This window comes from Muntiacus reevesi, chromosome 19 (genome assembly GCF_963930625.1).
Source record: "Muntiacus reevesi chromosome 19, mMunRee1.1, whole genome shotgun sequence".
Classification (NCBI taxonomy): Eukaryota; Metazoa; Chordata; class Mammalia; order Artiodactyla; family Cervidae; genus Muntiacus; species Muntiacus reevesi.
The window spans coordinates 24,946,453-24,967,544 of record NC_089267.1 but is presented as its reverse complement, the minus strand read 5'-3'; the positions used below and the strand labels follow the sequence as shown (position 1 = coordinate 24,967,544).

The 21,092-nt window shown below is 42.3% G+C and overlaps 1 protein-coding gene across 1 annotated transcript in view; it reads left to right on the top strand.

Annotated features, from left to right (window-relative positions):
- NKAIN2 (sodium/potassium transporting ATPase interacting 2) overlaps positions 1 to 17,236 on the top strand; it is a 154,369-nt gene extending 137,133 nt beyond the window's left edge. The window contains exon 3 of the mRNA XM_065911684.1: positions 17,151 to 17,236. Coding sequence (XP_065767756.1) covers positions 17,151 to 17,236 — 86 coding nt within the window. The remainder of the gene's footprint in view (positions 1 to 17,150) is intronic.
- Positions 17,237 to 21,092: the final 3,856 nt, after the last annotated feature.

Below are 21,092 nucleotides of genomic sequence, written 5' to 3'. Positions count from 1 at the left end.
GCCTATATTAATCCAAAATGCAAGCAGCCTTATCATAGATAATTTTTCTACTTGGGGTCTTTTTGCTTAGTGAGGAAGATATAAACTACTTTGTTTTATATTCAAGTAGTCTCAAGTTGATCTTGGACATTCGTGGGACCACAGAACAGCCTGGAAGAGGACGCTGATTTGGGCCAGTTCTCTGTCCAGTTAGGTTTGTTTATTTGTGGTCACTCACACACAACTATGAGTATTTGTTGAGTAAAATGCTTTAGATTGATATTTCCCGTGTATTATCATTATCTTGATCACATATCTTCCAAGGCTCAAGGGCAAAGAAGGTTGCAATTTCTCTCTCATTTTTTGGTAGTTATAAAGAAAATGACTTGGAGCCTTTAAAAATATTCTGGCTTGATGAAGGTAAAATACCCACATATACACACACACACACAAACACTGGAAGTAAGTCCTGAGATATGAGGCAACTGTAAAGAATATATAAACAGAGAAGGGATCTGTGTGTGACTGTCCTTACCTGCTCTGGGGGATCTGCAATGAAACATCCTGATGGGAGCATAGGGCAGGAGGAGGTGCCAGTTCCCTACCTGCCCAATTAGTTAAGTTTCCATTCCTAAGGGTCTCGCAAGGAACAGAGGACAGTTTGGGTTCTGTAGCTGGTGCTGGGACTGGACTGTGCAGGTAAGAGCCTAATCATGCACCTGGGAGACTGAAGTATCCATGACATCAGGAGGATACTGACCAGTCTGTCCTCAGTTTTAATATCTGAGGCTCAGCAGCAATTGCAGCCGGAGAGCCTCAGAGGCACCAACCTCTAGGGAGCTACGGTGAGGGTTCAGCCTCCACGACCAAAGACTCAAGACTCCACAAAATAGAATAAACCGTCGCTGGACTAAAGGGAGTCACTGCAGGCACACCAAACACCGAAGATTTTCTTCCTTATTTCTCCTTTTAAACGGTATCTTATGCACTTCTCTGGAGGCCAGTTTGATAAATATTTATCTAGATACTTTAATGCAAAGTTGTTGTTATTTTCCCCAATGAGAACCTGGGGCCTTGAAGCTGACATCTCTGACCCTTTGGCTATCTAAGCCGGAGCCCTAGCCTGGCAGGCCGGCTGGCGGTGCCAACTCACAGGACACCACCGCCATCTGCTGAGCCTGCCGGGGATGACGACCGCCCTGGGGCAGAGCTTTCAAATAGGAAGATGTGGCACTTCCGCCCCCGTGGACTGGCCCCCTAGGGCTGCAGTGACAAAAATGTAACAGACGGGGCGGCTTAACCAGCAGATACCTACCTTCTCACAGCTCTGGAGGCTAGAAGTCCAAGATCAAGGTGTTGGCAGGGTTGGTTTCCCCTGAAAGCTCTCTCCGTGGCTTGCAGAAGGCTGAATTCACTCTCTCCTAGGCTGGCAGAAGGCTGAATTCTCGCATCGTTCCCAGATGCCCCCTTTTCTCTGTCTGTGAGTATGCCCAGGGCTCTTCCTATGCTTTAAGGGCACCAGTTTTATCAAATGAGGGCCACACATCCTTACGGCCTTTTTAACCTTGTGATGTGATAGTCGCTCGGTCCTGTCTGACTTTTTGTGACCTGTGGACGGTAGCCCGCCAGGGACCTCTTTACCTTAATTACCTCTTTGAAGGCCCCTCTCCAAATACAATCACCTAGGGGGTTAGGCCTTTAAAAGATAAATCTGGAAGGGGACACCATTCAGTCCCGAACATCCCATATCTAAAGATTAAACACACACACACAGAGGCACACAGCATGAGGCTGTGGGCAGTTTGAAAACGCCCATGGGAAGAGAGTGGGCCGAGCTTCAAAGGCCCGGGGGTCAGAGGCTCCAGGCGGTGACGGCCCCGGCTCCCCGCCCCGGCTCCCCGCCAGCAGGCAGGCGTTCTAGCCGGCCTCTCCTCCCGGGGGTAGGGGCGATCTGCCTTCAGAGGCGAAGCTCCTGGCCAGAAACCTGGGACCTGACGCTTGAACCTGACCTGCCTGGGGCAACCATCACAACAGACTTTCCTACATTTGTTCGTGAAAAGGCAGTGGTATGTCTTAGGAGAAAATTCTTTCTCCAGGGGAGTGGTCGCCCCTCACTGGGCTCTTTGGGGTTGGGCTCTTCACTTTATCATGTGTTGCCAACCAGGCTGTTTTCCTTACAACCTCCAGTGTTTTCCATGCCTCTCTCCTCATTCTCTTTGACAATATTCTGTGAAAGAAATCAAAGGTTCTGAGACTTCTGGTCTGGTGCCTTTTATTATACTTGTAACTCTTCTCTCCCTTAATCTTCAGCTTCTCTGCACCAGAGTCCGATGTCCACTTAAAATGATAGAACTAAGAACTTATCTGTTAGGTTAGTGCTGCTAGATGTGACAATTAAAAGGAAAACATACAGCTGTGGAAAATATCACTGATCCACAATAGGAGAGAAAAAAAAAGCCAACGTGATTTCTAAATTTTTATTATGTGTTCTTATAAACCTTTGTCTTAATAGTTAAACTAGAACTAAAAATAAACATCAGTCCTCTGGAAAATGGATCCATTTTTCTAAGTGTGTGCTAAGTCGCTTCAGTTGTGTTCAACTCTTTGTGACCCCATGGACTGTAGCCTGCCAGAATCCTCTGTCCATGGGATTCTCCAGGCAAGAATACTGGAGAGGTTGCCATTTCCTCCTCCACGGGAATCTTCCTGACCCGGGGAGCAAACCTGCGTCTCTTCCATCTCTTGCTTTGACAGGTGGGTTCTTTACCACTAGCTCCACCTGGGAAGGCGACATTTTTCTAAGTACTCACTATCTTTTCTAAAAGAGATTCGATGTGTTTGCAAATGTTATTAAATATTCAAATCATCTGGGAAAATATGCAGAATGCCATTTTAAAATATCCTAAGGGGGCTTATTTTGAAAAAATATTAAAAAATTAATTCTAGATATTTAAACTTGTAGATACACATGTGTGTGAACCTACCAACCAAGCACAGATGCATAAAATCCTGTCCTGAATTCTCCAAAACAAACTGGCCTTGGGATAAAAGTCATAATCAATTTATGGAACCTTTCATTTGAAAAGCAAACCACAGGAAATTATTCACTTCTCTGAGGCTAATAATTTTCTGTTATTTTTGTTTGATTTTTCTTCTAAAGCCTGCTGGCCTACACTTCTGTGTATTGAACTCTGTTCTGCATGCTTTGATCATTTTTCTAGTTTGACAGGATCCCTGAATTTGGATACTGTTCTTTGAGCACAAGGACACGCTCTCCCACCTCTGAGGGTGGGTAGAGGTGGCAAGGGAGGAGTACTCATCCATTAAAAAAAAATTGGTTCTTTCTGTTTATAAAGAGGTGTAAGTTACTGCAGAATGTAGAGAACCTACAGATGAAAGAAAAAGCAAGTTAGAATGATTTCACAATTTCAAATTCTGGTTCTCAGTTAACATTTGGGCATATGTCTCCTTTCTTCCTATCTTTTTCTGTCTCTCTATCTGGTTGTCAGGGCCATTTTATACATTCTGCTTGGTAACCTCAGCTTGCTTTCTTATTATTTATAAATCATTCACCAACGTAACCCAAGGGGTAGGCAATTAGCAGCTCAAAAAAGGTGCGAAGTTCCTGAGTGCCAGGTTGACAGGTAGAGTTAGGAGAATGATTTGCCTATTTTACTTCATAAATATCATACTCAAACAGTCAAATCAAAGTATATTATTGTTTTCTTTACAACATTTGTTTTCGATTTCTGAAGGTGACTGACTGAAGTAATTTTGTTCATATCTGCCAGCCTACCACAAAACCAAAATGTGTCACCTCTCTCCCCATCCCTGAACAGAATCACTCGTTATTAGGGTCTGGAGCCCCAGACTTCGGATGCTACCAATCTCTAGCTAATGCTCTGCAGAGCCACAGCGGGGCCAGAGTAGAAGCTGTCACTTTGCTCCTTCCCCAACCTTCCAGAGCAGGAGCTCTGCATTCGTTAAATTTTACAGCTCCTGATTCGGCTTCAGACTTCTTATGAACTAAGAACACTGCAGAGTTCGAAATGATGAAAACTACTGCCTACTGCTCTATTTCAACACTTTAATTTTATAGACCCATAAAGATTAAACAACTTCCCCAAGGTCACCGAGCGTTATCGGTGAACTTCTGACATCACACAGGACGTACTGACTCCCTCAGGGGAAGGCAGTTCGGGGATGTCACTGCGGACCGCACCTATCTTGACCACTGCTGTAGCCTCAGCATCTAACCTATCCCTCAATAAGTATATAGGAAATAAACCAATCAACCAGTTAGCTCTCCGCTAACATCTCCTGGACTATATGGAAACTCCGAAGGAATGTGACACTTTGGTAGACCCCAGTTTATTCTAAGCAAAAGAACAATGAATAATAAAGCAGCTTTCCTCATTTTCTACAAATGGAAGAAAGCTGGGGGCGGGTGGGGGGGGCGGGGAGAGAGATAAGCCGCCTTAAGTAAAAACAAAAGGCAGACCAGATGATCAACACCTGAAACAAATCCATACACGTGTGCGTCTGGCAGTAACAATGTGAGCTCCTGTCGGTGACAGCAGCCTTCCCTAACTGTGAGACAATTTTTACATTGCCTCCCGAAATGAGTACTGGGCTTTTCAGCCAGCTGTTAAATTGCTCCCTCTTGTGGTCACGGAAGAGAAAACACAAGCGCTTTATTTTGAAATTTGGATATTCAGGTCCAATTCCCAAGAACGGCAGAATTAAGAATGTGCTAACCATCGGACAATTGCACTCACCTCCCATGCTAGTAAGGTCATGCTTAAAATCATGCATGCTAGGCTTCAGCGTTTCACAAACCAAGAACTTCCAGACTGCGTTTGGAAATCCAAAGCTGGGTTTAAAAAAGGCAGAGGAACCAGAGATCAAATTGCCAACATTCACTGGATCACAGAGAAAGCAAGGGAATTCCAGATAAATATCTATCTCTGTTTCATAAACTATGCTAAAGCCTTTGACTTGTGGGTCATGACAAACTGTGGAAAACTCCTAAAGAGATGAGAATACCAGACCGTCTTAGCTGTCTCCTGAGCAACCTGTATGTGGGTCAAGAAGCAACAGTTAGAACCTAGTATGGAACAACAGATTGTTCAGGATTGAGAAAGGAGAACAACAGGACTGTCTGCTGTCACCGTGTTTATTTAACCTATACACTGAGCACATCATGAGAAATGCCGGGCTGGATGAGTTACAAGCTGGAATCAAGACAGGCGGGAGAAACATCAACAGCCTCCGATATGCAGACAATACCACTCTAGGCAGAAAGCGAAGAGGAACTAACGGCCTCTCGATGAGGGTGAAGGAGGAGAGTTCATGAGCCAGCTTAAAACTAAATATTAAAAAACTAAGATCATGGCATCTAGACTCATTACTTCATGACAAATAAGGGGAAAGGTGGAAGTAGTGACAGATTTCCTCTTCTTGGTCTCTAAAATCACTGCAGACAGTGACTGCACAATGAAATCAGAAGACAATTGCTTCTCAGTAGGAAAGCTATGGCAAACCTAGACACTGGGTTGAAAAGTAGAGACATTACTCTGCCGACAAAGGTCCATATAGTCAAGACTATACAGTCTTCCCGGTGGCCACGTATGGTTGTGAGAGCTGGACTGTAAAGAAGGCAGAACGTCAAAGAGCGCCAAAGAATTGATGCCTTCAAACTGCGGTGCTGGAGAAAACTCCTGAGAGTCCCTTGGGCAGCAAGGAGATCACACCAGCCAATCTTAAGCGAAATCAACCCCAAATACTCACTGGAAGGACTGAAGCTGAAGGTGAAGCTGCAGTATTTTGGTCACCTGACGCGAACAGCCAACTCACTGGAAAAGTCCCTGATGCTGGGAAAGACTGAGGGCAGAAGGAGAAGCGGGTGTCAGAGAATGAGATGGCTGGATGGCATCACCGATGCAATGAACATGAACTGGGGCAAACTCCGGGAGATGGTGAGGGACAGGGAGGCCTGGCGTGCTGCAGTCCGTGAGGCCACAGTCGGACACGACTGGGCGACTGAACTACGAAAATTCAGGTCCAAGTTGAGTCTTCTTTAACAACTACTTCTCATTTTCTCCCTCTTCTCTTAGCGGCTACTCCATTACACTTCATAGCTTTTTATACACAAACACACACATATACATGCATACTAGGATCATCCTTAAAGAAATATAATGTTCCCAAGGGGATCCCCAGTGGCTCAGCGGCAAAAAGTCTGCCTGCCAATTCAGGAGACGCAGGAAACACCAGTTGCGTCCCTGGGTCAGGAAGATCCCCTGGAGAAGGAAATGGCAAACCACTCCAGTATGCAATATTCTTGCCTGGGAAAGTCCATGGACAGAGGCGCCTGGCAGGCTACGTTCCACAGGGTCGCAGGGAGTCAGACACGGACACAACTGAGTGAATGAGCACGCACACAGGTTCCCAAGTCAAAAATATGGGGGAAGAAACTGATTCATTCTCTACCCTTTGTTGATTCGAAGCAATCAGGCCCAAGTTTGTAAAGAGTCAATGTTGAGGTAACAATATTCAGACCAGCAAAGGAGGCACTTTAATTGGGGTGTAATAAAGGAGGTATGCGATGCAGAAAACCAATATGATGCAGTAGATAAATAATATCCAAGTTGTTTTAATCCGCCTCAATGGAAAAGAAAGCCAGCGCTTGTGAAAGGCAGCAGAAGTGGTGATATTTACAGAAAGGATTAAAAGAAACATCCCGCAATTGTGATTATCTTGCCCCTTCCCATCCACTAACATGTGTCTGTACCATCTCTCTCTTTACTCACATTGATAATGACATGAGAAGGAAAGCAGCTAAGTGGCAAAAAAATAGGATGCTTTCCGCACCAACATACATGCTCACAAATAAAGTAGATAGGATCCTTTAGTCCTGTCTTGAAAGAACAAATGAGAACAAGACAAAGAGCTGGCACAGGAAACAGACGTCTAAGAGCCCTCCAACGCTGAGACGTGCGGAGAAAGAAGATGGTACATTCAAAGTTAGTCTTCTGATAAAGGATGCTGGCAGCTGCCAAATTCATTATGACCAGTTTTGCTTTAGCAGTGGCAACGGCATCTAATAGGAATAGAAGGCCAGGCTTGGCTATCTCCTTCTTAACAGCAGGAGGACTAAAAGCACGGCCTCTCTAAAGACAAGAGGGCCACCAGGTATGCGGAACGGAATCATCTGAGCAGAGCTGCCTTACGCAGAGCAGTTAAAGAGCGCCTTGTAAATAAGCAGCACAGGGCAAACCCTCAATCCTGCGTGACATTTAAACGAGGCTGCTTCGGCAGCAGAGAGGCAGGCAGGCCTCCACGCGGATGGGTTGGCATTGTGTGGCAGGGAGTGAAGGAGAAACAAACTTAAAACTCACAGGAGGTGAGGTTTGTTTAAATAATAGAAAGTAATTAGGCTGAAGACAAAAATCAGTGATGGCATTTTATAATTACAATTAATTTAAAGGTTAATTTCCTTTGGTGCTAAAACCTTTATTTAAAACATTTACCAGGAAAGGAAATGAGGATGTTACTATCAAGAGGCGTAGAGTGCTTCTGGGAATCCATGCCTATTATCACTGGAAAATTAGGTTAGGCCCAAAGTGGGAATTTCAATTCATTTCTGTGTATAATAGATGGCGGTCTGGCCTCGGAGTCAGCAGGGCTGCCTTAGGGCAGAGCAAGATTTGCATTTTTTGTTTGTTTGTTTGTTTAGGGGATTAATTGCAAATGTTTCCCACAAAGAATCCTGGTTTATACATGAACAATCCTGATACAAAAAGAAAATTGGATATGGATTGCTGCCTTTGTAACTAATGGAGTTGATGTGAAAGGAATTCCCAAGAGCACAGAGGCAAAGGGATGCACCGTCACTCATCCATATACCTTCATCACGGAAATAAACTGAAAGGGGATGACAGTACTTCTGTGGGCTCCAAGCCCGTCCACCCTATTTTTCTCTCCCAGCTCCCACTTTTTTCCATCACTCTGTCCCCAAGTGGGAATGGTCATGTCTCGAGTCTCAGGTTCCAGCAGACCCTATTCTTCAGTTCATCCCCTTAGAAACTTGCTCGGTAAAATTGAGGCATAACAGCAGCAACAGCCAGAGGGGGAACAACTCCCTCACACCAATTTTTCCCACTCGTGATGTCTTCACAGGTTAGTTCATTTTAAATGCTCTACTGCTATTATCAGTATGTAAAACAATCCCACAAAGATGGAATCGTGCAGATCATAGCACACTGAACAATATTAGCAATCACCTGCTTTAATCCCCTGATTTTACAGCTGAGGAAAGGAACGATGACTTGCTCCAGGGCCATCATCTAGAGGTGGTGCTGGGAGCTGAACTTGCCGCCCGGGGCCAGGTGTACTTTACACATCACTTCTCCAGGAAACCCGACACAGTTTCTTCTGAAACGTTTGTCGAGTAGCCGCTCCACGTGGGAGGCTCTGCGTTAGTCACTAGGGGTGAAGCAGACACTGTCTTTGCCTCCATGATGCCTACAACCCAGCACACGATTCACACGAGGAAATACACCAAAGTGTGATGGGTGTTCAGATAAGGAGAGTGGGGACGGGAGGACTTACCCCAGTGGTGCCTCATCCAGTTAAGAGGACTAGGAAATTCTTCCCTGAAGAAATGACGTCCCCACTGAAACCTAAAGGATACATCAGAGGGATGTGCAGAATTTAACAGAAATAGATGTGCCTTTTCTTAAAAGGATAACTTTTTCACCCCTGTTGACCAAATAGACACCATAATTCACACATGAATCATCTTATGTGTTTTTAATGAATCCCACATGGAAAATCTAGTTTCACCTATCACAAATAGCTAGGAAAATATTAGAGTGACCACTGGACATCTTCATTCCTGAAACTGCTATCACTGTTCTATAAAGATGGTTAATTTAGGTTTAGTCCTCTTTTCTGGAGGCTGAAAAATAATGCAAAATTTGTGTAACCAAAAAGTACAAGGGGAGAAACAGTTCTCTCCTGGGGATTTTAGCATCCATGCTTTATTTTTCATTTTCCTAAATATGGATACATTGATGTCCCACACCCTAATTAAAACCTGCATTTAAGTGGGCTGTGCCTTCTAAATATATCCCAGATGTCAGCTGTGAAGACATAGCCAATCATGTCTAACTAGCCTGCCTAGAGCTTGTAATAACTGCTCTCTCCAATTTCGACTGAAAGACACGTCACATATAATTGAAAGCCATTCTCTAACGGAAGAACAAAACAGAGACTGGTGTATCTAATCCAGCCAAATGCCACAGCACAAAGTGATGCCAGCAACCTTGAAAATAAAGGTCATTTTATCCCACTCTGCACGTGATTCCACATCTATTCAAAGTATTAAAACTATCTGAATACAGTTTTCTGACTCTACCTATATAGTTTCTTGACCGTCTCACTTGACCACCTTTGTCACGACTCACTTCACCACCTACCCCCATAGTTCCCTTCACCAAGGAGACTCATTTGAATCACCTTCACTGTGGAGGAAGAAGGCGTCTCTAAAAATCACCAGTGCCAACACTCTCTGCCTGACTGTAAACTCCCAGTTTTACTCCTTTGTTCTCCTGCCTCCCTCCTGAAGGACTCTGTCTTCATCTTTATCTAGGAGCTTCCCTCCATTGGAAGTTTTGTTTCTTTCTACTCATCATCTCGCTCCGGGATGCACAAGAACAGGGATGCTCTTGCAGGCACCCTTGGTTTCCGTCCTTGCGTTCTCCTCCATCAGGCTTGGATTTCCAATATCCTTGCCTGATGCAGCTCAGATGCAGTGTCTCTACTTCTAATCCAGGGCTGCCGCACAACAGCTGGGGAGAGCCCCTAAGCCCACCTGGGCGCTCCCTCTTCCCAGCACAGCTCTCACTCCTCTCCCCCATGGTGACACGGTCACCATGCGACCTGCTTCAAACCCTTCCAAGTCCCTTACGCCTCGTACCCAAACCCGAGAAAAACCACAGCTACCAGACATCAACTCATCCCATTTCCCCTCTGAACCTCGAGGGGTCTCCATACCAGCAATTATCCTTCTGTCTCCTAGAGAAGTGAGAGTGCTAATCACTCAGTTGTGTCCGGCTCTTTGTGGTCTTATGGACTGTAGCCCTCCGGGCTCCTCCATCCATGGGATTTTCCAGGCAAGAATACTGGAGTGGGTTGCCACTTCCTTCTCCAGGGCATCTTCCCAACCCAGGGACTGAACCCAGGTCTCCTGCATTGCAGGGAGATTCTTTACCATCTGAGCCATGTCTTCTTGAAACCCCGCCCACATCTGAGAGGAATGGTTAAGCTTTTCTTCTCCAAAGCTATGCTTCTACCTAGCCCTGGCCTCATTCCCTCGGCCCAATCCAGGAGACAAGCTCTTGGAGTCTTCACTTCCACTCACTCCACTCGAAATTTCCTTTTCCCTACTCTTGGGTCGAAGCCTCACAGACCACAAACCGAGTCAGGTCCGGCCTCTCTCCATCCTTTAGAATAAGATACGGGGTGATTTCCAAAAATATTTGAAAAATGGAAACTCAGTTCTAGGTAGTTTTTTTTTTTAATATATACAATATCTTTCCTTTTTTTCTACAATATGTCACATGGGTTACTACTATCACTTGCCAGACTATAGATAACCAACCAAGTGAACATGTGAAGGGTTTCCATAAACCGACCTCAGCTTCTTCCGATGACTTACACACTTACATCATTCCACATAAACGTCCAGTAAATTCTTAACACCAAGTTCTCTTCTCTGACCCTTACTTATCTCCATCTACTTTCCTGGCCTGAAAAACTCTCATCCTTTCAGTAAAGAAACTAAACATATAAAGCAGAGTTTGAATCATTCTTTTTGTATAAATCCCTTGCTAAAAGAGATGCGACCCCAAATCTACCTGCAGTGTATCCATAAAATACGTGCATCTAGTTGTAACCCTGTGAAGTTGGAAGTGTTTTATCTCCACTTCACAGAAGAAGAAAGTCGGGCTCAGAGCAGTTGTGACCTGCTTGTGGGTACAATAGTAGCAAGAAGGGAAGGCACGGCTGAGCCCAGGTCTTCTGACCCCCAAGCCCTCAGTCTTTCCACTACTTCACACTTTCCCTGTGATGCAGCCAGTGGTGGCATTAGACTCTTAGAAGATGATTCAACAGCAAGACCCTCGTCTCAGCAGAAAACCAACATGTGTTTCTTCAAATCTCACCTAAGGTATTGGCCACACTGAGAATCAGCAAAAATAGGCAAAAGTGAAAAGACAAAACAGTTTATCAAGTGGAAATGTGTATTGCATGTTCATTAAGCTTTTAGAACCAACAGCTTAAAGTAGTTACTCAAATGATCTCTAAAGAAATACTTCCTTTGTATTTTTCGTATACTTAAATGGGTCTACCGAGTTAAAACACTGAAGATCTGACTGTGATACAACTAAGAGAGAAACATGGAAAACACAACCCTAAGACCCTGAGGAAAGGTTATTTTCTGAACAAGGTTAGGAAGTGAAGCATCTGCTGTGATTTAGCTAATAAGTCTCATTTCGTTCAATACATGTTTCGCCTGCTGGAAGCTCTCTGTAGTATCACGCTTTAGTGACTTTTCGGGCAACGGTGGCGTAATGCACCCCTACCTACAAAGGACTGTGTTTTCCTAATCAGAAAAAATAAAAAATAGTTCCACGTCCACTCAGAGATATACGTGCAGACTGAGTGCATCCAGTTCACAGAAGAAGCCGAATTGCTGCCTCCAAGTAAGTCTGCGTGGGAGGAACAGGGGGTTTTTGGACTTGGACTGTGGTTGGTTATGCTCTGAAATTCCTCTTGTGCCACTGGAGATAAGTACCCTTGGAATCCTTACCTGCAGAGATAATGGATTTACCATCTATTTTCATAGGCCCACGGAAATTGTTTAACATCTTTCAATGAGTGCTTCCAAATATTTAGGCTTGGCTTTCTGTGAGCTGCCTTTAAAAATTCCCCCCCCCCCATGGTACTTTCCAGCTCTACCTCCAAACGAGTGTGTTGACTAGTGGCTTTTGTCATGAATAACCAAGGTACAATTTTATATTACAATACCGCCCTGCCAACATGTGTTTTTAAAAAGCAGCTTTAGGTTGGCTGAGCTCAGTGCTCACGATTAAAAGGTTTAAATAAAAGGGAAGCTCACAACAGGGGACATATTTGATTGAAGAATATTCCTTCAAAAAGCAATTTTCTCTTACTTGGTAATTTCTAAATTCCACTATTATTAATGTTATCAAATCATAGTTATTAGACTGATATGGCACTTTACTAATTTAAAATAACTGGGCATCCCTGTGCCTCCACAGGTCAGGAGATAAAAACACACCCATACTGCAGATAGGAAAACTAAGGCAAAGAAAAAATCAACTGCAAAGAAAATAACATTCCTGAGTTGTTTCAAGAGAACCAAAAGCAAACTGCTCCAAACAAGTACAAATTTTCTCTTATTCTGTCACCTTCTACCCAGTCATGTACCTCTATTTAGAATGCTATGAACTTGCCAGAAAGAAACCAATATTTTCTCTACCAGTTATCAACATTTTTGCAACAATAGCTGCTGATAGCAGCTATCAATGGATGATCCCTCTCACCCTAGTTATGTTGATGCTAAAGCAAGTCCTAGCTTTCTTCCTTCCGTTCATATCGACCAAAGAAACTAGAATGGTGCCTTCCTTTCATTGATAGCCAAAAGATTTCTTTTGTCTCACAGGATCCAAGCAATTACTGACATTCTAGATCTTCTATAAAAGGTCTCTTAATTCAAGGCCTTCTGAAGAAAGGGTAAATGCACTTAAATTTCACTTAGGAATTTTACCAGCATCTTCCATGTTTAAATCACCTGCCTTTTTTCAAAACAGCCTAAAGACTTCATTCAGTAAATACGGCTTCCATGAGCCAGACAGTGTTCTGGGTTCCGGGGCCACTGTAGTAAACAGTAAATCTCATGCAGCTTACATTACCGTGCTGAGATCAACAACAAAAAACGTAGATTCATAATATGTCAGGTGGAGATAGGTTTCAATGAAACACAATAAAGCTGAATGAAGAAAAAGAAAATTCACCTCTACAGTCCCAGCAAGTCTCCAATTTGTCTCCCACCAATTACAATTATAGTTCCCATTTCCCAAATGTTTTCTGGTCTTTGCTGCTCATATACACCACTTACTTACTACGTTTTCTAATGAAGCCAAACACAAACTCCCTTCTCTCAGTTCTTTTTGTTCTGTTAAAGGCAGCAACACCCTCCTAGACAACAAATTTTGAGCTATAAGCCAAACATCTAGTTGCTGTTATTTGCTCACTAAGTCATGTCTGACTCTTTTGCAACCCCATGGACAGTAGCCCAGCAGGCTCTTCTGTCTCCAGACCAGAATACTGAAGTGGGTAGCCTTTCTCTTCGCCAGGGCATCTTCCCAATCCAGGGATTGAACCCAGGTCTCCTGCATCGAGGCAGATTCTTTACCATCTGAGCCACCAGGGAAGCCCTATAGTCCTATAGTTGTTCCAAATTAAACACTTCCTTTCTCCCACACTGCACAGTTTAGAAGAATTATAAAGAAAGTCCTGAATTCTTAAGGGTTTTTAGTTTTCTTCTTACACACCACATGTCTCACCCAGGGCTCTACAGCCCTCATTTTATCCTCACACTAATAATATAAGTGTTATAATTCTTGTGTAAGAGAAGTTAAGTGATTTGTCTAAGGTCACACAGCTGGAAAGTGGTCAAAGCAGTATTGGAATCCTGATCCTTCTAACACCAGATCTCTGTTCTTCTCGTTACACATGGTTTCAGTCACCTGCAGTCAACTGCAGTCTGAAAAAATTAAACAGAATAAACAATTCCTAAGTGTTAACTTCTGAGCCATTCTGAGTACTGTGATGAAATTTCACACCATCCTGCTCTGTACCTCCAGTAACATAAATCATCACTTTAGCCAGCATATTCATGCTGTGTATGCTACCTATCCATTAGTACCAGGAGAAAAAAAGAAAGCAATGTATTGTGTAGATACAGGGTTCAACACTATTCATGGTTCAAGAATCCATTAAGGACCTTGAACTGTATTCTGTGGATAAGGAAGGACTGTTGTACTACTCCACTTCTGACCAAAAGAGAAATTCTGCCTCAGTAAAATGGTTTTCATGGTTAAAAAAGAGAGAGAGAGAGATTAAATCATAAGAGGATATAGAGGCACCTTCAAAGCATATGACTGACTGAAAGAAATAAATCAGAAAAGGCTAGAAACGAAAGGAGTCCATGTATATGACATTCTAGAAAAGGCAGGTTGACTCAACAGCTTGGGGCTGGGACCATTTAGAGGTACCTATCTGGGTGCTGATGCTGACTGTCAGCTGGGACCTCAGCCACCCTGTTAGCCAAAATCATATGCAAGGGTCCTTTGTTGATCTCTGCACGTGGGCTAGTTTGGCCTTCCCAGTTTGGGCATGAGAGAGCAAGAGCATCCTGAAGAGCAAAGGGAAGTGCATGACATTTACTGGAGACAGTAGAGAGTTTAGGGGAGAGGGAGGGATTAAAAGGGCTTCCTGGGTGGCTCAGAGGGTGAAGAATCTGCCTGCAGTGTGGGAAACCTGGCTTTGAACCCTGGGTCGGGAAGATCCCTGGGTCGGGAAGATTCCCTGGAGAAGGAAATGGCCACCCGTTCCAGTATTCTTGCCTGGAGAATCCCATGGACAGAGGAGTCTGGTTGGCTACGGTCCATAGAATCGCCAAGAGTCAGACAGGACTGAAGCGACTCAGCATGCATGAAATGCAGGGATAAAAAAGGCAAACACAGGAGATTTTTAGGTCTGTGAAACTACTCTGTATGACATCAAAATTGTGGATACATGTCATTATAAATCTGTCAAAACCTACAGAATTTAAAACCAAAGTGAACCCCAATGCAAACTCTGGCCTTTGAGTGATAAGGATGCGTCAAGGTAGGTTCATCAGTTGTAACAAGCACACCCCGCTGGTGTGGGATGCTGAGAGTGGGAAGGTTGTGCACATATCGGGGGTGGGGTAGGGCACGACTCTCAGTACTTCTCAGTTTTGCTGTGGACCTAAACTGCTCTAAAAAATAAAATGCTTTTTAAAAACAAAAAGATTATCTTTCTGGCTTACTTCACTCTGTATAATACGTGTAACTATATGGCTGATTCATGTCAATGTATGACAGAACCCACTGAAATGTTGTGAAGTGATTGGCCTCCAACTAATAAAATAATATTAAAAAAATAAAAAATAAAAAAATAAAGATCTGGGAACAGCAAAAAAAAAAAAAAAAAAAAAAGATTTTCCCACTAAACAAACATCATGGACTTTATGTCACTTGTTCCAATTTCTACCTGTAACACTTAGGATATTTAAAAGAGAATAAAAACTAGCCAAACTTAAACCAGAGGAATAAGCTATTAGAAAAAATAAAGATATCCTCAAACATCTTAATTCAGTTTCTAGGTTCCTCTCCTTCTCCTTCCTGTCATCTATCTTGTCGGGTTTTTGTCGTTTTGCTCTTTTGGCCCCACCACACGACCTCCAGGTCCAGGAATGAAAGAGAAAAAACAAAAAGTTTTACAGCCCTGTTAGTGTGGATATGTGCTGTCACAGTTACCACTGCTTGCAAAATGTAGTGGGATAAAACAACAGTGATTACTCTCGGGGACTGTGGGCTAAGAATCCAGACAAGGCACCCTGAGGACAGCTGGTCTGTAACCCTCAATGTCAGAGGCCTCAGCTGGGGAGACTCCAACACGGGATTGACTCAGCAGCTTGCGGCTGAGATCATCTGGAGGCAAGTGTCTGGGTGTTGACGCTGACCGTCAGCTGGGACCTCAGCCACCCTGTTCGCCAAAATCATATCCAAGGGTCCTCTGTTGATCTCTCCACGTGGGCCAGTTTGCCCTTCCCACTTTGGGCCTGATGGCTGTGTTCCAAAAGAGTATCCCTGAAGAGCAAAGGGAAGGAAGTGCGTGACAGTTTTTTGATCTAGCCTTAGGAGTCATGGAGTGTCACTTCTACCACACTCCGTGGGTCCACGTGGCCACAAAGTTCTACCCACGTTCAACAGGAAGGGATAAAGACCCAAACCACAGGACAGGCTGAGTGTCAAGATCACACTGTAAGCAGATACGGAATTCAGGACATCTTGTTGCAGCCATTTTTGATAATGTAATCTACCGTAGTAACTCTTGTTTTATCTCATTGTACCTCAAATATCTAGGTGTGTATTGCATTTGAATGTGGCTTTTTTTTTGCTTATAAAAATGTTTAATGCTTTTATAATGCAGTAAAATTCACATAATATAAAACATTATTTTCACCATGTTTAACTGTACAGTTCAGTGGCACTAAGGACATTCACACTGTTGTGCAACATTCATGATCACCCATCTCCCGAATTTTTTACCTTCCTAAAATGAACCTCTGTCCCCATTAAGCACGGACTCCCCATCCATTCCCCCCTCCCCACCCCACCCCGCCATCCCTGGCATCTATCAATGTACTTTCTGACTCTCTGAACTTGACTATTCTAGGTATGTTCTATACTATGTCTGCACCAAATGTAAATCGGATGCATCTGAATCCTTGGCTAGAATTTCTTCCATATCTTTATTTCTGAATCTGTTTGAGATTACGAGCCACGTAATGGCAGGGACAGCCGTGCTGAGCTAATTTACATGACCTCCATCACAGCACCTTGTACCTGACAATCAGGATATAATATTATTACTAATAATAATTGCTGATAGATACATGCACTTGAGCTATTGTCATTTTTTTAACATTTGCAATGTGTTACAGAAAATCTCCACACTAAACACAAAGACATATAGCATCTTAATTGTGCAAGTGAATTTTACTGCTCCAATTAGGTCTTGGTTGCTTCAAAGGAGTATATAATTTCTTCTCCCAAGTTAATAGATTCGTGTAAAGCAATAATTGAATCTCACAGTTGGGGGTGGGGGAATCACTGCCTTGAAGAAACTATCTTTTTGTCTCCACAATTAGCTACTTCTGGTTTAATAGATTATTAAAGGGTTTATATTAGTAATCTGTGTAAGACCTTGAACATGAGTATGTGTCTCTTCTGAAAAGTTGACTAATTATAGCAATTGTCCCTTTCTAGTTGATTTCATAGGTGGCTTTGACTCTTACGGCTATCAGGGGCCTCAGAAGACATCTCATCTACAGCTGCAGCCTATGTACATGTGAGTGTTTTACTTTGGGAGTGTTCTTCTGGGATACTACAAGGTGATTAGGCAGATGTTACTGTCGCACAAAAGAGATGGCATGTGCTTTCCTTCAGTCATGACTTACCTCCAATCCTTCCTCCTCTGTTAATGTTGTTTTGACTGAGATAGCTCTAATAACGTTTTGTTCATAATTTTTACAAAATTTATCAGGAAAGCCATCTCTCAATTTACTTTTAAAAGTATTCTTACATGTGTTATCAACTGCATAGCTAAAAATTCAGCATAATATATAATTTCCTTGAATTACCCAAAAGTTGTCTATTTTGAAGATGATGTAACATTGTAGGTAGTTGTATGTAACTATATATAAAAGCTGTATGTCCTGATTTTCCCAGTACAGTCATAGTTCACATGCGTTGTTCTGGTATACTTATCACCAGCACTCCCTATGAGACGTATAAGTGTTCTCTTTTGGATGATAAATGGTGTAATAATACTCTTTTAACATTTTTCTGGTGTGAAAAGTGAAAATGAAACCAGGGTGTTAAGACTTAAACTTATCAGACCCTTTACTCTAGCACTCAAGAGAGCAGACATACAATCGGAGGCTGATTTTTATATCTGTGTTTAGGCAAATTCCCTTGGATAACAACTGATAACAAATTCTATATATCAGCATCAGATGATATGCTGAGTTGCAAGCGAAGATCAAAATAGAAAGTAAGATTCCAATTCGTTTCGAAACGTGAGCTTCTCTCTTTGAAGATACGTGTTTGTTGTCGTTGTCCTCCGCCATTCAGTCATTTTACCTTTTAATATTGTTAGTGTGTAGGATGATAAACACATGTGGGGGAGTAGTTCTCCTGCAGAGAGATTAAAGTAATCCTTATACATCCCCTTTTAAGCTTCTTTTCACAAAGGGAATGATCTGTGCATCACGCTGCATTTTGTGTGTGTCTCTTGTAGTTTCCCCAAAAGCATTCAGAAAACCACTCACAAAACAGACTTTATCAAGTTCAGAAGTCAGCCAATACTATATGTCATTCAAAGCATCCCTTCTGTAAACAGGATATCACACCTGGATATCACAACCCCTCTTTTACATTCCCAAAACCACTGCCCTAATTCAGCTATTCATTAGCTGAGTTTTCCAGTCTCTTTATTTTACAGCCCCTATCCCATTCTTCTATGTAACCGTCAATTTAATCTTCTTATTAATTGTGTTGTCCAATTGTGTTAGGCCTTTGCCCAAAAACTATCAAAAAACTCCTTACTGCCTACTAAACACAAAGTCCAAAATCCATACCAGAACTTGCAGATCTACTATGACCCAGCCCCAAATTTTATGGAAATATTGTCTCTGCTCCTCAACTTAAAAACCTCTGAGTCTCAACTGTGTGCAGATAATGCTGGGAGACACCAGGAAAATGCAATGATTTCACATTTTACGATGGCTACGAACTGCTTGCTGACCTCACCCTCTACTGAGGGCACACATACTCTGATGTCTCCCCTTATCTGCTTTTAACAGCCCAGCTGAAACTCTTGCCATCCGCAAGCATGACGTGTATTTTTTCAGCTGTCCATGTTATTCTCTTGATACCAAATGTCTTTTCCCAAATTCCACTTTTCAAATCCCACTCTCCTTCAAATTGTATCTTAAAATGTGCTTCCTTTATGAAACATTTCTAAATCTTTTTCCTTTGATATTTCTTTTTGCTCCTTCCCCATAATATACTTGTATTTCTCTTTATACCATAAGATTCCCAGCCTCCCAGAAGATTTGATAGCCTAAATAAAAAATAAGTCCTTTATATTCTTTACCATTCTTCTCGATATTATATCAATAATATACCCTGGTGTAAAGTGTTCTATTAAAAACTAAAAGCAAAGCAGTAAGAGGCAGTGGTTAAGATGAGCTATGGAAGATAGACTGCATGCGATACAATTCTTTATGACCTTGGACCTGTAACTTTATTTGAATAACTTTATTCTCACCAAGCCTGAAAATGAAAGTGTTAGTCTCTCAGTCATGTCCAACTCTTTGTGACCCCATGGACTGTAGCCAGCCAGGCTCCTCTGTCCATGGAATTCTCTAGACAAGAATACTGGAGTGGGTTGCCATTCCCTTCTCCAGGGGATCTTCCCTACCCAGGGATCAAACCTGGGTCTCTGCACTGCAGGCAGACGCTTTACCATCTGACCCATCAGGGCCTAAGTTTCCTCAACTGCAAAACAGAGACAATAGCATATGTGCTTCATACAGCTGCTCTGAATTAATATAAAACAATGCTTATAGAGAATTACAACAGAGGACATGTCACATCCAAGACACTTAATAAGCAATTTATTAGTTGTAGGAACAAGGCTTATGTTAACCAATATTACTCATGAAAAGACTTCATCAACTCAAATTAACATACACTGTATTTTCATTCCCAAAAGGTTTCCTCAGTAAACAATGTATCACATCTTATCAGCCCAAGTAACATGTAACAATATGCTTGTCCTTAAAAGTAGACCAGAACATCTTTAAGTCCTGCAATTTCTTGCTTCTAACAATATCACAAATTTTTATCACATAACATTACACTGTGCTGGTCAGTATGAATGATCAATAAAGATGATCAAAATATAATAAATTGGATACAATCATTATTTAAGGATAAGCTCTGATAATAACATAAGAATGTTAATTACATGTAATCAAGAATATACTTTCAAACCAGGCACTTATAATTCTGTTTTCTTTAAAGAGAGGACTCTTCAAATTTAATGTCCAGAATGAAATTCCTTGAAGACAGAAACGTCTCATGATTTTATTAAATACTTTTAGTGGCAAACCAAAAGTAATAAAAATGTTATTTTTTTCCCTGACTGCCTGAAAATGGTTAAATTACATCAGAGTCTTCAAGTCCCACTGGTCATGAAATAAATGTTTAACAAATCACCAGTCAAAATACTACCACCATCACTTCTACAAAGCATCCCCTAGCAGACCTCAAGTACTAGAACACTAAGCTTTTATTTTACAGATGAGGAAACTGGATGAAAGGAAAGAAAAACCCAGGTCACACGTCTTGTGAGTTATGCAGCCCCAGTTACCAGGCAGTTTTCCTGACCCCTTAGTTTTGTTTTGTTTTGTTTTTTTCCAAATTCTTATGTGGACTGTGAGTCTGCCCTGACATTTCATTCCCTGGTTTTAAATTCATTTATCTCTACTTCCTCACACTAACTAGCTGCCATAGTTCCATACCTGCCTGCATCCTCCCCTGTTAGTGCATTCCCTTATATTCCATTTTGGTTTCACATTATGTGGTATTGTATGAAGAGCTTTTCAACTGTGTAGCCCTCAAAAACAATCATTGGAGAGTCACTGCCTATTAAAATCCCAGGAAAAACAAACCGATTCACGCATAAACTCCATTCCCTGCTGGGAGGCAGAGACCTGAGCCTGCCGGTGTCTTTGTCCTGTGGGGTGGACCTTCTCCCGTCAGCCTGCCATAAACAAGTCTCAGAAAATAAGAGTAATTTAGCATCATGGGCCAGTTCAAGCACCCCCATGATATTATATAGCAACGGAAATAAAAGCAATTCCTTAGAAGGAAAATAGATGCTTAAAAGCAATGCGCAATTTTAGCTGTGGGGTTTCCACTATACCCAGCAAATCTTCAATGGCTCAGAGCCTGGATAAGGCTTTGGAAACACTGCCCCTAGCTGACCTCCATTCATAGCTGTGTTTTAGCTTCTGCAGTCAATGAATAAACAGTCTTCTTTCTAAAAAGTTAGGTTGGGTGAATATTCTTGATGTATAATTCTTTGGAATATCTATAATCCATCTAAAAGGGAAAAGTTTTCATTAATTTTTCTCTTAC